At 42.8% G+C, this 19,302-nt stretch overlaps 1 protein-coding gene across 2 annotated transcripts; it reads right to left on the bottom strand.

Annotated features, from left to right (window-relative positions):
- Positions 1-6,649: 6,649 nt before the first annotated feature.
- On the bottom strand, positions 6,650-15,152 carry Magec2 (MAGE family member C2). 2 transcript variants are annotated; one of them, NM_001446724.1, is made up of 4 exons: positions 15,098-15,152; positions 9,266-9,354; positions 8,500-8,571; positions 6,650-8,363 (listed from the first exon to the last, which is right to left on the bottom strand). In NM_001446724.1, exon 4 carries the CDS (start codon positions 8,350-8,352, stop codon positions 7,063-7,065), a length of 1,290 nt encoding a protein of 429 aa, NP_001433653.1. In that variant the 5' UTR covers positions 8,353-8,363; positions 8,500-8,571; positions 9,266-9,354; positions 15,098-15,152; the 3' UTR covers positions 6,650-7,062. The 2 variants fall into 2 exon arrangements, with proteins under 2 accessions (NP_001433653.1, NP_001020884.1); NM_001025713.2 differs by lacking the exon at positions 15,098-15,152 and adding an exon at positions 11,486-11,542.
- Positions 15,153-19,302: the final 4,150 nt, after the last annotated feature.

Below are 19,302 nucleotides of genomic sequence, written 5' to 3'. Positions count from 1 at the left end.
GGTCTGTATGACATCAGTCCAGGATCTTCTGGCCTTCATAGTTTCTGGCGAGAAGTCTGGTGTGATTCTGATAGGTCTGCCTTTATATGTTACTTGACTTTTTTCCCTTACTGCTTTTAATATTCTTTCTTTATTTTGTGCGTTTGGTGTTTTGACAATTATGTGACGGGAGGTGTTTCTTTTCTGGTCCAATCTATTTGGAGTTCTGTAGGCTTCTTGTATGTCTATGGGTATCTCTTTTTTTAGGTTAGGGAAGTTTTCTTCTATGATTTTGTTGAAGATATTTACTGGTCCTTTGAGCTGGGAGTCTTCACTCTCTTCTATACCTATTATCCTTAGGTTTGAACTTCTATTTGAGTCCTGGATTTCCTGTATGTTTTGGACCAGTAGCTTTTTCTGCTTTACATTATCTTTGACAGTTGAGTCAATAATTTCTATGGCTCCTGAGATTCCCTCTTCCATCTCTTGTATTCTGTTGGTGAAGCTTGTGTCTACAGCTCCTTGTCTCTTCTTTTGGTTTTCTATATCCAGGGTTGTTTCCATGTGTTCTTTCTTGATTGCTTCTATTTCCATTTTTAATTCCTTCAACTGTTTGATTGTGTTTTCCTGGAATTCTTTCAGGGATTTTTGTGTCTCCTCTCTATGGGCTTCTACTTGTTTATTTATGTTTTCATGGAATTCTTTCAGGGATTTTTGTGTCTCCTCTCTATGGGCTTCTACTTGTTTATTTATGTTTTCCTGGAATTCTTTCAGGCATTTTTGCGATTCCTCTCTGTAGGCTTCTACTTGTTCTCTAAGGGAGTTCTTCACGTCTTTCTTGAAGTCCTCCAGCATCATGATCAAACATAATTTTGAAACTAGATATTGCTTTTCTGGTGTGTTTGGATATTCCATGTTTGTTTTGATGGGAGAATTGGGCTCCGATGGTGCCATGTAGTCTTGGTTTCTGTTGCTTGGGTTCGTGCGCTTGCCTCTTGCCATCAGATTATCTCTAGTGTTACTTTGTTCTGCTATTTCTGACAGTGGCTAGACTGTCCTATAAGCCTGTGTGTCAGGAGTGCTGTAGACCTGTTTTCCTCTCTTTCAGTCAGTTATGGGGACAGAGTGTTCTGCTTTCGGGCGTGTAGTTTTTCCTCTCTACAGGTCTTCAGCTGTTCTTGTGGGCCTGTGTCTTGAGTTCACCAGGCAGCTTTCTTGCAGCAGAAAATTTGGTCTTACCTGTGGTCCCGAGGCTCAAGTTCGCTCGTGGGGTGCTGCCCAGGGGCTCTCTGCAGAGGCAGCAACCAGGAAGACCTGTGCCGCCCTTTCCGGGAGCTTCAGTGCACCAGGGTTCCAGATGGTCTTTGGCTTTATCCTCTGGCATCTGAGATGTGTGTGCAGAGAGCAGTCTCTTCTGGTTTCCCAGGCTTGTCTGCCTCTCTGAAAGTTTAGCTCTCCCTCCCACGGGGTTTGGGTGCAGAGTACTTTTTATCTGGTCTGTTTCCTTCAGGTTCCGGCGGTGTCTCAGGCAGGGGTCCTGTTGCTCCTGGGCCCTCGTGCACGGGAGCCCAGAGGCCTTATACAGTTTCCTCTTGGGCCAGGGATGTGGGCAGGGGTGAGCAGTGTTGGTGGTCTCTTCTGCTCTGCAGCCTCAGGAGTGCCCACCTGACCAGGCGGTTGGGTCTCTCTCTCACGGGGTCTGGGAGCAGAGAGCTGCTGTGGGCTGGGATCCGCGGGTGTGGGACTTCCGGTAAACACAGAATGTGCCCAGTCCTAGAGGAATTCTGCTTCTGTGTGTCCCAAGCTCACCAGTCAGCTTTCTTGCAGCAGAAAAGTTGGTCTTACCTGTGGTCCCAAGGCTCAAGTTCGCTCATGGGGTGCTGTCCACGGGCTCTCTGCAGCGGCAGCAACCAGGAAGACCTGTGCCGCTGCTGATTTCTTTTACACTGGTGACTTTCCTCCTCAAGCCCAGCATTGAATTTATATTTGAAATATTTTTGAAGTTATTTCTCATTTTGACTAGTGAACTTCATCTGCATTTTCAATTTTTTAAACTTTTTTATTGATTCTTTGTGTATTTTACATCATTTATATCAATCCTCCCCATCTCCCCATCCCTTCCTATCTGCCCTCCACCCTTGCCATCTCCTCTTTCAAAACTAAAAGAGACAAAAGAATAAAAAATGTTATGGAAACTGTAATATGACACAGTGTGTCCTTCAGTACACGCTTTCATCCATGCTTCATTAGTCTGGTTCAAGGTCTCTGGCTTCTGCTACAGTAACAATGCTAGACCCTCACTGGGACTCTTTTTTGACAGGCTGTTGTCCTGTGTTATGGCAATCCTATAGCTTTGGGTCTGCAGGACCAGCAGGCAGGTGTTGGGGAGGCCAAATCAAAGCACTGGGATTGGGCCTGGGTGGTAGCTGAGCTGGTTGTCCTGCCAACTATCCTGCACCCACACCACCAGGGCAAGCTCACCAGCACTGCCTCAGTTAGCTAAGTCAATGCTACAGCAACAAAGGGGCAGAACCGTCACCCCCACCCTCATGCTCTTGTGGCCATGTCACCCATACCCATACCAGTAGGGCCATTTCTATTTTGCTGACCCCGAGAGGTGCATGCCATGTTCTCCCAAGTGATGCAGTAGGCAAGGGACTGGGCCAGCTCCCTGGTTCTAATGAAGCCCTGGGTCAGCTCTCATGACTGCTGCTGTGGACAGAAGCCAGGGGAGTACGTGTTTGCATTTTACCCCTCTAGACTCAGTAGGCGAAGAGTGGTTTTTATTACTTTTGTTTTGTTTTGTTTCAGAAGGTTTTAGGTATTGCCTATGGTTTTTAACATGTGTTGCACTTTTTGATGCATGGAAAAACACAGGGTACATAAACTAAGAAGAACAATAAAGAATAAAAAAGGAAAAAGTTTACTGAATAAAATTAAATTTATTTCTTATTCTCCCAGATAATGCTAGTAAAAGCATAAAATGTAAAAATATTGGGGTGGGAGGAGGTATCTCTGAATTGTGTTGGGAAACTGAAAAGAAGCCATAGCAATTAAGTCTACCTAGGTGGAAAAGTCTGTCTTTGTAAGTCCATGATCTGGTACTGTACGTGTGTTGAATATGATTCAAAAGCTTCCAAGTTTTCAGACTCAAGAGCAGTGACTGGCTAGTAGGATGGTTGCAGGCTCAATGCCATCCAACTTCAGTGTCAGTCTCAGTGGAGGTCTACTTCCAAAAACCAAAAACAAACTTCCTTTTCCTAAACAAGCTACTTCTGCACAGAGTCTACTAGGCCATTTTACGAGCTTGCCAGTGTCTGTTCCCACAGTTGCCTTCCTGGGCTGTCTCTTAGCCTAGGGCTGTGGCAGATTAGATAGAGTCTTGCTAGCTGACTGTAGCTGCTACTCCTGGAGCTGAGGGTAGGTCAGTTCCCAAGGATGAGTCATCTCTCTCTCAAGATAGCATGCTGTCCCTTATCACAGTTACAGAGAGTAATATAATGGAATTTCTCTCTACTTCTGGCCAGCCTGTAGACTATTACTTTCTCACCGAATCCTGTACCTGCTTTTGAATCTTGTAAACACTATGGGTTGGGCTGGAAGATAGGAATGAGTGCAAGATCCTCAGGACTGCCTGGCTTATGACTTGGAGGAGTCTTTAATTGAGAAGCCAAGAATCTGGAGCTGTATTCTGTTTAGGTTCTGTTTTCATGAGTCATCACCGTCTTTCTACACAAGTTTCAGATATCCTGAAGAGGCTTTTCCTCTCTTTCTTTAGAATATATTCTGTTTGTTTGTTTGCTTGCTCTCATACCCTGACTCTTTCTACTTTACCAGGTCCAAGGGAGGCACTTTGTAGTCCATCACATTTCCAACTAAATCATGTAACTACTTTACATTAGTTTGTATGAGGTTAATACATTATTCTGTGAGGTGATAATCATTCTTAGAATAAATTTTCCTTACACTGGATCATCTGTTAATTATGATAGTGGCTAAAGTTTAATAGTATTTGTTGAGAACGTTTTTTTTTAATTTGAGGGAATAGTTGGTGGCAAGTACAATCTATTATCACTTCAACCCTCTGAATTTTCTCAAATTTTCCAGAACTGACTTTTTTTGTTATTTTTGTGTGCTTTTATAGTCATATACCTAGTTATAATCCTATGCTGTCTTTGGGTATTTTCTCCACATTTGTTTAATAGTCTTTAATCAGAAAAAAGGATGGATGAGTGAATGAATGCATGAAATTACAGAAAGCAGCATGTGCTAAATCAAAAAGGAAAGTCAGGGCTCTACCTGGGCCTTTGCTTCCAAGGCAGAAAATACTATCAATAGTCCATTCACCCAGCATTTCGATGAGCATCAAGAGCGTGGCATTGTTTTGCATGCTTCCTCCTCACACCTAAATGTTTTCTCAATATGGGGACATTTTTGAAAGTATGATCCATGGAACTTCCTGTCTTCAAAGCCACATATTTCTGTTACTATAACAAGGAGCTGTTCCAGATACACTTTTTCCCTCTAATGGAATATGCCTATACCATGTACCAATGCCCGGGATGATATCTGGTTTCAATACAGAACAACAGTGATAACCTTAGTATAATTATCTCTTAAGATGACAAAGCATTTTTCTTTTACTTTTTTCTTTTTAAAAAATATTTTTTATAGTCCAGACATTATCCCTCTCCCAGTCCACCATTTGATTATTCCACATCCCACACCTCTTCCCCCCACCCAATCTCCAAGAGGATGCACCCACCCCAACCCCCGCCCCACCAGACCTGCCCATTCCGTGGAGCCCCAAGTCTCTCAAGGGTTAGGTTCACCTTCTCTGACTGAGTCCAGACCCGGCAGTCCTCTGCTGTATATATATTGGGGGCCTCATAGAGCTGGTATATGCTGCCTGGTTGGTGGTTCAGTGTCTAAGAGATTCCTGGTACCAGGTTAGTTGAGACTGCTGGTCTTCCTATAAGCTTGCCCTCCTCCTCAGCTTCTCCCAGACAAAGCATAAAATTTAAAGGTGCTATGTTTAAGCAGTAGATGCCATAGAAATGCCATTCCCAGACATGTCTCCTCCAAACTTCCATCCTTATGCATTCCCATTTCATTTTTTCATCTTTAGGCTGAACAGTGAGCCATAGAGCCCAGGCCATACTAAACTCTAGATTCAGGCCTGAGTGACAACTATGAGTGAGCTTTGGATTGGTTTTCCATTTGGCCTTTAGGACTTCAGGGATTTTTCTCCCATAGATCCTCTATTGCCTCTAAGGTTGTGTCTACTTATCCACACTGACTCTATATTTTCTGAAAAGATTCATATTTCTCCTGTTTGTCAAGAAGCTTCTGTTGGTGTATTGGATTCTCAACTCACATGTACGAGAACCCCAGTGATTTTAATGTTACTGCCTAAATATAACCTATAGATGAAGATTAATTTTTGGTTCACTTCAATGATAAAATGCCATTAAGGGTTAGGAATTTCAAGACCAGTATAATTGACATTTGTTGACAGCTTCAGTTTACTTCCAAGAACACAGCTGGCTGTGAAATCTTCTAGTTATAAGGGCAAGATAACCCTAGTAGTAACATGAAAAAATATTTTATCCCTTTATGCTTTGAATATTAGGACATTGTCAACTGAGACATTTTGAAACAGCAAGAAATGTGTAAGAAACCAAAACCTGTTTCAGGCTGGGAGGTAGGAAACAATGTGTGCTATAGATCAATGTGTGTCCAATCCTGACATGTTCCAGGTTTGTGATCATTAATTCCAAAGAACCAGAAGACTCCATTTGCTCTCCCAGAAGCAGGTTTGAGGAAGGTGGCAGCACAGGGAGAATGTATTGACCATAGAACACCTGGTATCATGCTCAAATATTAGTTTGAATATCAATTTGAGCATAAGCCTGTCATCCTCTACCCTGAGTTTTGTTGTTGTCATTAACCAGAGTGTGTCAGGAAATGCAAGTCAATGAGGGAAAGAATAGGAAATCAGAAATATGCTTTTCAATTAAACTCATTTTCCCCTGATAGATAATCTGGGGAGTAAGTATGCTATGCTTATCTAATAAAATTAAAAAATCCCAGAGGAAGAAAGTAATCTATCTCTTTCTTCCCTTTTTCTGTCCATTTTGTGAGTATATACTTTTTATAGTAACTTCACAGCCATCAGATCCTTGATCTTATGGAACTCCCCAAGTTAGAGGAAAGAATGATGCACTGATAATTTGTACTGAGACTGAACGTATACATCTCTTTCTTCCTAGGAAATCCGTGGACCCAAATGTCCAACCCAAATGTATATAATATTTAGGTTTTTTTGTTGTTGTTCATTTGTTTTAATTTTTAAACCAAGCCTATGACTTTTAATACTATTTATGGCTTTAACTTATACCCCAAAATATTTAATTTCCCAAAGTTCCAAAATCATACCATTCTGCCTCTCAAATAGCTGCACATAACTTCTGATAACTAGACGCCCACCTCCTCAATTGTTCCTTCTTTTCACTTGCTCTTTCTGTCTTGACACATATTTAACCATGTTCCTTGTATGATAGCTATTCCCAGATTCTGTGATTCCTTCTGCAAGGAAATGCCTTACTTTTCTATGTACCCACCCCACCCCAATATTGTAATGGTTTTTAAACAGAAAAGATTTGATGAATGAATGAGTAAGTGAGCAGTCTTTATTAAGAATTATTTTCATATCCTATTTTCTTACGTAAGTCTGGAAAACAGATGCAAAGTACATTTTAATTTTACAGAATAGACTAAAACAATTAAAGCAATCAAAAGTTAACATTATATAATTTCCACCATTATTTTAAACAAACAGTAATAATTTTGTTATCAGTTTCAATCACAGATTTGAGAGGTAATACACTTTCCCTTGAGATGAGCAACATTTAACATTAAGCCAAAATGAAAATAGTTAAGAAAACCTCAATTAGTAGAGTGACACTGCTCTACTGACCCTGTTTGATTTTGACTTACTTAAAATTTTGACTGCTCTTTTCAAAATTAGAGTGAATCCATAGCAAAATGGGATTCCTCACACTGGGTAAGAGAAACCAGTGATCAGCGCTCTACAAACCACATATTTGGGCTTCTATTTGCAGAGTTATTTAAGGCCCAGGCCCTTTCTTCCTCATCTCTCAAAGCCTCTTCATACCAGACTGAGAAATCAGATGGGTCACACCCATTCATCTTTGCCAAGAATTCCAAAACTTTCATCTTGGTAGTTTCAGCATACGCTCTTGGACCCCACAGGAACTCAAAGCATGGAGGCTGGGTATTAGGCACCTCCCGATATTCCAGGTAATTTTGCTGCACTAGATGTGTGGTGAGGAACTCCCTAGGATCCCCACAAATGAAGTGCTCTTCTCCATCATACACTCCTACCAGTTTCAAGAACTCCCAAATTCTTTCTTCAGAAGCACAGTTCCCTTCTATGAATATTACACCCAGAATAACTATCAGGAAAGCATTTCTAGGCAGCCTATCAGTGTCACCCAGCACATCTTCATAGGTTAGGTTCAGTGAGTTGACAAAAACATAAGCACTGCTTAGGAGATCACTTTCCTTTATATCAATCCCAAAGGTCATCTCCAAGCATTTAGAAGCTTCAGTGAAAATGACAGGAAAATGGTTCTCATACTCTTTAGTGACAACCTCATGGATTTCACTTAATGTAATGGGTTCCTTCATTCTATACTTGTAAATGAAAAGGAACACCAAATCAGTAGCCTTTTCTTGTATTATAGTATCGAGCAAGGAGCCAGGGTCTTCTGGAGACGAGATGACACCTGAACTCTCTTCCTCGGAGTCAACTCCTTCATCTAAATTTCCCCCCAAAGTAGGTGAGGGAAAGAAGCTGTGAGCATTCTGAAAAATGCCCAGCATCCCGACAGCAAAGCCCTCATTCTCCACTAGGTTGCTCTGAAACAGAGAAAAGAGGGAAGAGGAGGAGGAAGAAGAAGAAGAAGAGGAGAAGGAGGAGCAGGAGGAGGAGGAGGAAGGAGATGGAGGTGAGAAAGTAGCTAAAGAGACATTAGAAGATGACAAAAAGATGGAAGTTAAGTCTTCTTCTCCAGTCTCATCTTCTTCCTCATTCACTTGGTCATCAGACTCTTCCTTTTCCTCTTCTTTCTCCTCTTCTTCCTCTTCTTCCTTCTCATTGTTATCGTCCTCATTTTCCTGTTCATTGGTATTTTCTTCCTCTTCCTGTTGGACCTCCTCGTCTCCCTCTCTCTCTTCTTCCTCAGGTGTGGGAACTACTGGGAACATCACCTCATCCGTTTCAGTTGGATTCTGGAGGTTTACACCTTCTTCCAGGCTGAGGCGTGGGTGCTTTCCGTAGCGAGACATTATTTTGCTTTCTGGAGCAGAAGACAAAAATATAAAAAAGACTGACAGTGATGAGATTCCACAGATGAGGGGAAGGAACAAAACAGCAGAGTGAGCACCCTCAAAGGCCAATATCTACTCTGAAATCTCAGACAAAAGGCAACTTACCGATTTTCTCCAGGTGATATGGAATAGCCTCAGAGTTCTCCAACCTTTCTATGTGGCTTGTACTTTAGGATCCTAAAGAAAAACATGATAAATGTTTTTAGGATTCAGCCAGATGGTTGAGTCTGGCTTCAGGAAGTGTACTAGACAATGTGGGACCAATTGCCGTGGAGTCCCTGTGTTCTACAGCATAATATAGTGTATTTTCAGGCGTGTACCACACTTAAGACTCTTATAGAGTGAAAGGCCCCCTCTGTGCTTGCACTTCAGGGAGTGATAGATTATACCCATCTGACAGACTGGCACCACATTTGCAAGACAAATCTAAATATTCCTGACACAATGAAGCAAACATACATAATTTCCAAAAATATCAGGTTAAACTGAAAGGTAGGAAGTGCCAGCCTAATTTCAGGGATCACAGCTATCCTAGGCTAATGGCGCTTTCATTGCTTTTTTAATTAATTAATTAATTTATTTATTCATAACCTTTAAATAAAGATCTCAGTCCCTCCTCCTCCTGGTCCCCTTCCTCACACAGTGTGTACCTTCCCCTATGCCCCTCTCCCTTTCTCCTCTTTATATGTTCATATTTCTTGCTCTGTTGCTCTTGGTCTGCTCCCTCAACAAATATAGGGCAAGAAGCACATTTAACCATGTACACAGTTCCTCCAAGTGATAAAAACAGGCCATAGTTGAGCTTAGCATGCCTTCTGCCCTTAAAAGGAGAATGGAGACTGTGTCCTCATTCCTGATTCAGAATTCTTACCTGATGAACTCCAGGCAGATTTTTCCCTCTGGTCATCTGCTATTCCTTTTTCCCAGACAGCTTTCTCTTCTGACGAAGATGTTTACTTTCTGAAAATACAGACAACAATGAGGAAGTTAAGATATGGATTAAGATTTACCCAAAGAACTACAAGTCTTCTCTACTATAATAGAATTGAAGTAAGGTATCCCAAATTCTCCAGACAGTTGCCCTTGGATGTCCCAGGTAATTTGGTACTGTTACATATCCTTGAGGTAATGAAACTCTTAAGAGGGTGCTTGACTACACTGTGTAAAGGAGGAATTCCAACGTTAGGAAATAAACATAAACATGCCCTCAGAGAGGACTGAGAACATTTGTTAGGATCATTTTCATCCCCCACAGATGTAACGGAACTGATTTATCCTTCTGTCTAGCTGCCTGTGGGCGCCCCAGACAGAGAGAGGGGTTTACTACTTCAATGATTCCTATTTGGGAAGACTTTTGGGAAGAGACTAGAATGTGATTAGCAGCAGAAGAGTGCCAAGTTCATATAGTATCAATGAAAGGACTCTATGTCAGAATTTTCTTAGTTCTCTAAAACTGGGGCAGTCTCTTAGATATTTTCCAAGGTAGAAAATCCTTCCCATATTTTTGAAATACAGTCATCTTCCAATAGAACAGATCTATCTTAGAATCTCAACATAAAATTATGTTTTAAAGGTGTTGCTGCTCCATGCCTGGTCTCAGTGTACTGGAAATGTTTCCTGAGAAAGAACCAACACTACTAATGTCTGAAGGGTAAAAGGAGAGTCTCACTCCTCCCAAAGGACACATCTCCTCTTCTTTTAGAGTCTTCATAAGTTTCCTTTGTTTTTTCCTTTAATGATCTATAATCAAGTATATTAGCAAACAAAGCTACTTCCCTACTATTTCTATGGGAGAAGGAAAACCTCTGACTTGTTCCTCAGAGTCGTGTACCCCAAGACAGGAACATATAATGCTTTGTGGCCAGTACTCTGTTGAAAATATCCAACTTTCTCACCCTCTCAGCACAGGAAAAGAGAAGTGTACTGTTGATCAGCCTGCTTGAAGTCACACAGTGACAGGTACTAAGGAAGATAGTGATAGACTCTTCATCGTTCCCCAGTCCTCTCAGTCCTCCCTAGAGACTGACCCTGATTTTCTTGATGCATGAATTAAAATGAAAAACCCATGTCAATATCCTATGTTGAGTTCTTACCTCTCTTATTCCCTGACCTTTTCTCCACGGTAGCAAAATGCTTTGTACTGAAACATGGCCTAAGGCCTACTTAAGAAATTGCCTAGATACGCAGCACTGAGGATCCATCCCAAATTCTATAAGGGAGAGAGTGGCAAAACTGCTCTCTTAAGGTCCTATTTTCCAAAGTTCACATTCTTACACATGAAAATTAAAGTCCCACTCTTGCACAAAAGCCTCACCCTCCTCAACTTACAAGACAAATAGTAGAAAAAGTAGAATCCTTGGAATGACTGAAGCTTCCCTGGAATGAATGCTGGTTGAGAAAGTGGGACAGCCTCACTCTACCTATGAGAAGGGAGGAGGCCCCAAATACTCACATTGCTACCTTCATGTTTCCTATAATTAGAACTGCTCCCCTGTACATCAGAGTACAGCCCCCTCCCCTAAATCCTCATCTCCAATGAACTCTGCATGAAAGGTAGAAACAAACAACATGAGCCAATTTGCCTTAGGTATTCCTAGAGCTCCTATGGACATGAGACTGCATGAGCCTTTCTGAGGGAAGAAAAGGCTCCCATTATACTTTAGCATCTTTCCACCCAAGGCTGGGACTATTCCTCTAATGAGCTGAGTTTAGCTCCTCACCCAAAAGCTTTCCAACAATAGAAGGATTCATATACCCCTATTATTTCTGCTGAAGAGCGAGGCTCCCAATTCCCCACCGGTGTCCCTCTAAGGCCCTCTCTTTTATATTCCCTGGGACTTGAACTTATGCCTGCCTGACCCAGTTCTGCCCACTGTCAATGCCTTAATGCTTTCACTATCCCATATGAAAGCTGGAAAGTACATAAAACTTACCCTTTCTGGATCGTATCTAAGATAAATACTGGACAGACCCCTATATGTATGAGTTCAATCCTCCGTCAGTTTATTTCACCCTCACAGCTCTGTCCTCAATATATTCTGAGGTTAGAACTTGTACTCTGATAATTCCAACGCTATCTCACAGGCCTTACCTCTCTTAGACTTCGGACAGAGAGCTCCAGGTAGCAGCCACCAAGCTGGAACAGACTGGAAGCCCCTGGGGCAAAAGTCTGAGCAAGCGAGTTTGGCCACACCTCTTTTTGTAGGGAAAGGTAAAGCCCCTGCTGTTCTTTGAAGCTCCTCCCATCCAAGGATGAGCCTGGTCCTGAACCAGTTTTAGGCTCTTCTCAAAAACCTCAAGTTCCATAATCCTGATACTGAAGCTGTGGAAACAATGTATAGACTTGCAACCTTGCCTAGACATTCCCAGAGCCACAATCTGGTCAAAGAGGACTAAAGCCTATTATTTCTATAAGGGTGGGAAAGCTCGCATCTGTCTTTCAAGGTCCTCCCATCCAGATTAGGGCTTTCCTGAGTTCTGCCTTGTCCCACAAGCCTCAGATCCCACAGATTCATGACATTGAGTTTATGGAAACAATGTTTAGAGCTGCAGCCTTGCCTAGCAATTCCCAGGGCACAACCTAGTTAAGGATCACAGTCATCTATTTGTGTAGTGGTTGGGGCATTTCCTTCCAGGACCCAAACCCTTAAGTCTAGGACTCTCCCAAAATGAATGGGGTTCACTAACCCCCCCAAAAAAAACCTCACCACCCTCAGCCTACCCATTCTGGATGCTTCCTGGTATAAATTCTGGGAAAGGCAAGGCCCAACCTGCTATATACATGGGGGAGTAGGAGATTTCCAAGGCTCCATAAGAATCCTCAATTCATTTTTTAGAAGATCTTTCCTCAATATTTCCCAGTGCTGGAACAGCTTCTTTTGCTGACCTGAAAGTGTCATCTTCCTTGGATTCCCCACATGGAATTCAGGGAAACAAATTCTTTCATCTAAAAGTTAATATTGAACCTCTAGACAAGGGAACTCCTTGAAGACCCAGGAAGAGAGGCCCTAATGTTTATGGGGACAGGGAAAGCTGTTAAGCCTCCACCATGTTTGCCCTAATGTTTACCAACTTGGAAATATACAATCCCAAAACCTCAATTACTACAGACTGTCAATATGGAATCCAAGAAATGACATATTTATCCAGCCTATACTTCACCAGTGATGAGTGCCAGAGTAGAGAGGGTTAGCTCCATTCTTTTTGAAGAGGGGATATCCCACAGTCCTGTCTTGGTGCCTTGATAATCCTCCCTCACTTGAATGTTTGTCTTATCTGGGACTCCTTTCCAGCAGTCCTACCTCCAACCTATCCCCAAATCCTCATCTTTTGTGGAATCTGGTTATGACACTCCTATAAAGATACATTTTGAATTAATAAGACCCTAAGGTAATCTATTAGACAACAGAATCAGGGATCCCACTATTTCTGTGGGGGGAGGGAGGAGAAGGCTTCACTCCAAACTCAGTAGTTTACCCAGAAAGATATGCATCATCATAAAGTGGAGCTCCCTCTACCAAAAAGCCCCACCTCTCCTTGTACTCTAGAAATGAAACATGGGGAAAATGTTTAGAACTATGATGTAGCCTACAGCCCTGGCCTTTAGGTAGTGTATGAGGCACATAAACAATCCACAGATTTGCATTCAGGCAAAGACATTATATTTTCTATAATGTCTGTGGATGAGAGGAATGTTCACAGTTCTCATTCAAGTTCTATCTCTTCAGGCTCAAATCCCTGCTGCCTCCTCCAAAGTCTCAATTCCCTTGGCCTTTCAGGACAGAAAACAGGAAATCATACATTGTTTCTCCTTCTTTCAGTCTGGAAGGGATGGCTTCCTGGGAGAGCAAGGACAGTACACTTCTATATCTGGGTGCAAAGAACACAGCAAATTCTCTCAAGCCTCCTTCAAGACCTTCCAGACAATGCTGGGAAGAAAAAGACTTAGGCAGGAATTAATTGCAGAAAGCAGCAGCAGGACCCTGTTGTGTGTCCTGAAGGAATGCACCTTTGCGATTGAACATTTTTGAAGTGGAGTTTGGGTGCTGTTGCTTTCTCAGGAAAATACAAGAACATTTCCTCACACATGTAAAGTAACATCTTTAGAATGCTCTGTCACTTATCTTATGGCTTTGACCCTGTCCCCATTTTCTAGATGCTTTTCTAGCACACTGGAAAGAAACTCCCTAAAGGGGAGACCCTATCAATCACCTTATCCCAGGAACAAGCCACATACCCAATGAATACTGATGACATTTTTTAAAACTTCCTTCCATTCACTCGGCAGTACAGTTCAGACCTATAGGGCAGCTACTCCATTCTCTCTTTGGAGTGTTGTCTTTGTTTACATTTGCTAAACAAACTTCTATCTAAATGGCCTACATTTATTTTGCCACTGAATTCATTCCTTCAAGAAGACAAGAACCAGGATCTATCTATAAAACCCACAAGATTTTCTCAGTCATTTTCCTTAACATCTTGAGTCCCAAACCCTCTCCAGAAAAGTTGCACTTCCGTCATCTCCAGACACGAAAATTTGGGAAATAAAACAGTGTGAATTGTGGTTAGGAATGGAGATTCCTTCAGAAACTTCCTCTGCTTGTGGGACCAAGACCCTTATCCTCCTATAGAGAAACCCCTCCACCATGGTTTGCTAGAACTCCACACTTGCTAACCCGTGCCCAGCCCCACATCTAAAGGCCTCAAGCCCTCCAGCCTCCAACACAGAACTATAAGAAGCATTGCATTTGATCTTTTCTGTCAAATACTGGATAACAAACCTGGAACTCTTCTCTTTCCCAAATAGATTCCCTTCTGTGAGAGGTCTCTTCATTCTGACCCTACTTCCTGTCATGCCCCAGGAATATTTGGGCAGGCAGTAAAAACAGTTTTCCTTCTTTGTTAAAAAGAAATACTGGCTGGGGAAATAGCTCAGCAATTCAGAGCACAGACTGCTCTTCTAGAAGACCGAAACTGGATTTGCAGCGCCCACAGGGCAATTCGCAACTGTCTGTAACTCCAGCCCTCAGGGATACAAATCCTTGTTTTGTCTTCCATGGCTATAAGATCCCATACACAGTCCATAGATATGCATGAAGGCCAAGCACCCCCACTCATTAAAATAAACCATAACAAACAAGCAAACAAACGAACAAACCAAATCAGAAGGCCTTTCCAGCCAGTAACCCTTCACCTTCTCTCCTTTCCTTGTCTTGCTGATTTTCAAAGCAACCTAAGCAGGAATAGACTGAGTTTGGACCTCACTAAATAAGAAACAGCCAAATCCCTCCATTAGCGATAGAAGGTGTGGGCCATATCTGCTCGATGTGCATGTTCCACTGTTTGTGTGAGAATTCATCATCCTTCTGATCAGAAGTAAAGTTGTCACTTCTAGGGTTGGGGATTTAGCTCAGTGGTAGAGCGCTTGCCTAGCAAGCGCAAGGACCTGGGTTCGGTCCCCAGCTCCGAAAGGGGAAAAAAAAAAGTTGTCACTCTATTCAGGGTGTAGATTTGGCTCGTTGAGATTCTAAGACAACTTCTAACCGAATTTAGGGAAACACATTGTCCGATGAATAACCTGACCCAAAGGCCCCCAGGCCAACTCCTTGAGAAGGCAGATCTTCTCACCGGGGATTCCTAAGTGAGAGAATAGGCTCTAGCTTTTCCCTCCCGGTCTCCACAGACCCCTCCAAGAAAACCTTACCTTAGATTTCAGGCATGGAGCACAGCGCAAAAATGGCTAAAGCCCGGGAACCGCCCGAACAGGCGGAACTGGTTTACCCCTATAAGTACTGCTGTGGTCCCTCCCAGCCCTCTCCTAAAGACCTCCCTCTCAATGGCTATCTAGACAGGGTAACCTCTGACCCAAATCAGGTTCAAAATAGCCTAACCTCTCTCACATTCCCCACAGAAAATGAGGCGGAGAAACGGCTTCATCTTAAGCCTAAACTAGACCCAATCTAGTTCAGCCACCGCCTAGAACGTCTCATTTTCCTTAAACTCCAGACATAGAACTGAGAAGCTGAGTTTACACCAAAAATTTGCCTGGAGAATTGTGGAGCGCTACTTTAGCAAATAGTACTGCAGTCAGTGAGGCAATGTCAGGCTCCTGATCCTTTCAGTCTCCTCACACTCCTCTGAGAACTAGAGTCTTATCTCCATGTAGAAAAGCTTCTCTTCCCTCACCCTCCCAAAATGAATGCCTGGAGACAATACCTCACTCTGTCTGTCTGGAGACTTTCTTAAAAAGAGAACTTGAGCCTCTCTGTAGCTTTGGAGGAGGTCAAAGCCCCCAATCTTTTTTTCAGAGTCCTCTCGGTCTCATAGAGTCCTCTTCTTGATAAATCCAAGGTTAATAAAATTCATCTCGCTGATGGCAAAGTATCATCCAAGTTCCCCCAGAATTGCTTCTTCTCCCCTAGGCTTCCTACATGGCACTCCTAATACTTAGAGGAGCTCAAAGGGGTTAACTCTCTAAGACAGAAGGATTAGTGGCCCTGATTCTCCAGGAAGGGGGCAGGGTGCTCAGTCCTCACACAATGTCCTTCCTTTAATATTTCACAAACCTAGGATAATTTTACTGCTGACCAGATCAGAGTCCAACGCTGTCACAAAGCCTCCCATCCCCTGGACTACAGACACTGAGCTCAGGGAAGATTACAATCCTTATCGGGTTTGGTGGCTCCAGTGATAACTGCACTGACCCAGGGACCTCGGTACTCTGTACACGGGTGTTGAAAGAGGCTTCTAGTCCAAATTTGTAGCATTCTGTGCATGACTGGCCAAGTCTAGATAACGCCTTCACAGGCTGTGAAGCCATAAAACTCAGAATTTCTGAAAGGAATTCAGTAAACAGTGTGGGTTTTGACCTGGAGCCTACTTGATGGCAGCCAGAGCACAGTGGGACTGTCATATCCTGTCTGAAAGGAGAATCTTTTCTCTTTTGTGTTGCTAGTCTAAGACTCCACCCATGACTGAGCTGAGTTTGACTTTATGAGATGAAAATCTCCCTAAAACTGCCATAATATAAGTCAGAATACAGCAAATCTACTAACTCTGTCTTCCACCTTCCAAAGAGGACTGTAGATAAATTACTAGGAATTGTGAATTTGCTAGGAATTGCTATGGATATGTGGAGTGAAAATGCTCAGTCCTTACTTAGAGTTTTCTCACTGCTCTCTGGGTCTGAGTTATTTCGACCCAGAAACCCCTCCCCATCCTGAGGAGAACAAGCTAAATGTGAGAAGATAGACTTTGATTCCTCTATTTCCAGGAGCTTGAGGACAGTGATGGTTTTTATATAAACGTCACAAGACTTAGGTCCCCGTTATTTTGTTTTGCTTTGTATTTCTTTTTCTCTTTTTCTTTTTCTCTCCTGTGAGTATTCTCTCCCCCAGACAAAGAATCTCTTTGATTTGAGGACTAGAATCTATATTCCTCCCTTAACGCCTTACATCTTTTGTATTGTCAGCATGTATTGTAAGGAAATATACTATAGAGCTTCCCAATATAGCTGTCTGGGTAAGTGAATCTGCGAGACCCATTCTGGAGTAGTGAAAAGCATATACTTCTGTGACAGGGCTCTCCTTCAAGGATGGAATGCTTCCTCCAGATGACCACAGCCTAAGCCCTTCCCCCAAGTCCTTACTTTCTTCAGCCATCCATGAATGAATCCAAAACCTACACCTACATACCACTCAACTTGCCCAGAGCCTACCAGAGATAATATTCTAGGATTATGGTCAAGCCTTGTCTCTAAGTACAGATGAGAGGGTAAGAACTCTTCCCTCAGGCTACTCCTGAGCTTACCACACATCAGGTCCTTATGCCTCCCATGATGAAGCCTTGGAAACCACTTACCAATCAACCAGACTGGAATATACCAGGGAGATGAGCAGGAAATGTAGGGACATATCTAAATACAAGGAAAGGAAAGGCTTTCAAATTTTCCTTGTTATCCTCACTGCGATCCCTCAAGGTATTTGCCAAGGTTGGCCATCAGCCACACATACCTGAAATCTAAGCCATAATTTAAAAATGCTTCCCTTCCCTTGAATTCTGATTTAGAATTCATAAAAACAGATATTTTAAAGCAGGAATAGACCAAGAGCCTCCAGGGGATAACTTTCTGAGCAAGTAAGACTGACCCCTTCCCTAAGCACTCCTGTGTAGGCAAAGGCTACTCCCACAGTGACCTCTGTCTTAGGTATAGGACTTTACCCCTGATGACTTGAGTCTATTCCCCTCACAAAACACACACACACACACACACACACAGAGAGAGAGAGAGAGAGAGAGAGAGAGAGAGAGAGAGAGAGAGAGAGAACAAACAAAACACCTCACCTCCTTCAGGCTACTTTTTCAGTCTGCTCCTAGGAAGAGACAGCTAGGGAAGATGGGAGTAGCACCTTCTTATATCTGTTCAGAGAAAGGTTTCCAATTATTAGCTAGTGTCCTCTCATTTTTCATTTAGAGCACATACACACACACTCACACATACACACACACACAAACAAAAACAAACACACACACACACACACACACACACACACACACACACACACACACACACATGCACCACTGCTGCCTTTTATATTTCCCAAAGCTATAAAATCTTCCCCCAGTGGCCTGAGGCCTCACACCTAAAAAGCCTCTTGATCCTCAGACATCCACAATGACACTGAAAAGCTAGAATGGTATTGAAGGTCACTTCCTACTCACTGTTTTAACAGTCTGGGACACTGGGCCTCTAGTGTTGCCAACTATTTCTATGGTTGAGTGATTCTCGTGGCTCCCCAGCACATTTTCACATTGAAAAGACAAAGAGTTCAGAACTTATTTACTGACTAGCATCTTCCCCAACTCAGGAAAAACCTCACCATTCTGATATCGACACAATAGCAGTAGGCATCCAGTAGGAGTCAAGACAGTCACTGACAGTTCTACCCACTCCCTAACCCTGTTTAATGGTCTAGGCATCCCTCTAGCATTGACTTCTTCCTCAGGATCCCCACAGCAGCCTCTCCCAGAACTGATGTCTCGCTTCACTCACAAAAACCACAGTATTATTATATTAGAACCTGGACACTTACACCAACAGAAAATGTCACTTAAGCTGCTCCATGCTGCCTTTCAAATGGTTGGATTGATTGCCCCGCATTACTGTGGTAGAATAAAAATCTCTTCCATTAGGCCACACCCCTTGACATTTCAAAGCCACAACCCTTGCCTTGAAACTAGGTCCTAGTCCCTTCACAAAACAAAACAAAACAAAACAAAACAAAACAAAATCCCCCACTTACCTGGAGAAGGACACAGAACTCAAGAAAAAGTGAAAACTATAAATGGTCCCAGGAGTGCCAGGCCAGAGCTTTGGAAAATGCCAAGCTCTAGCGCCCTCTATTTGTTGTGTAAAGGACTTTCTAGGATGACGCCCCAACCCTCATCCCCTATACTCACACAACTGAGCCCCCAGAAGGAGTTCTGGAACAGGTACTATCCAGGGGCGCTAATTTTCAAAGGTGTGACTGACAGGGTTCCAAGGCACCAGTATTCCCTCTATGTGAACAGAAATGGACTACTTGTTTCTGACCCTACTCTCTAGGCTAGGTCCAGGACTCCATCAGTTCATTTTGATCATATTATTTCTCCTCTGCCTACATCATCAAGATCACGCCCCCATCTCCCTAGCCACACACTTCATGCCTTGTCCCAGAAACAACAAATGAAGAAAAAAAGAAAAGAGAAAAGCAAACAACCAATAAGGCAAAAATTACACACACACACACACACACACACACACACACACTCACACACACACATACACACACACACTCACACACACATACACACACAACAGACACACTCACACACACACAGACACACACACACATACACACACACACACAC

This window comes from Rattus norvegicus, chromosome X (assembly GCF_021556685.1).
Source record: "Rattus norvegicus strain SHRSP/BbbUtx chromosome X, alternate assembly SHRSP_T2T, whole genome shotgun sequence".
Classification (NCBI taxonomy): Eukaryota; Metazoa; Chordata; class Mammalia; order Rodentia; family Muridae; genus Rattus; species Rattus norvegicus.
Note: the sequence above shows the minus strand (reverse complement) of the source record. Positions and strands in the feature narration are given on the sequence as shown.

Excerpts from the sequence above, each read along its gene's own strand:
- Magec2 (NM_001446724.1), bottom strand. The coding sequence starts at position 8,352 with ATGTCTCGCTACGGAAAGCACCCACGCCTCAGCCTGGAAGAAGGTGTA.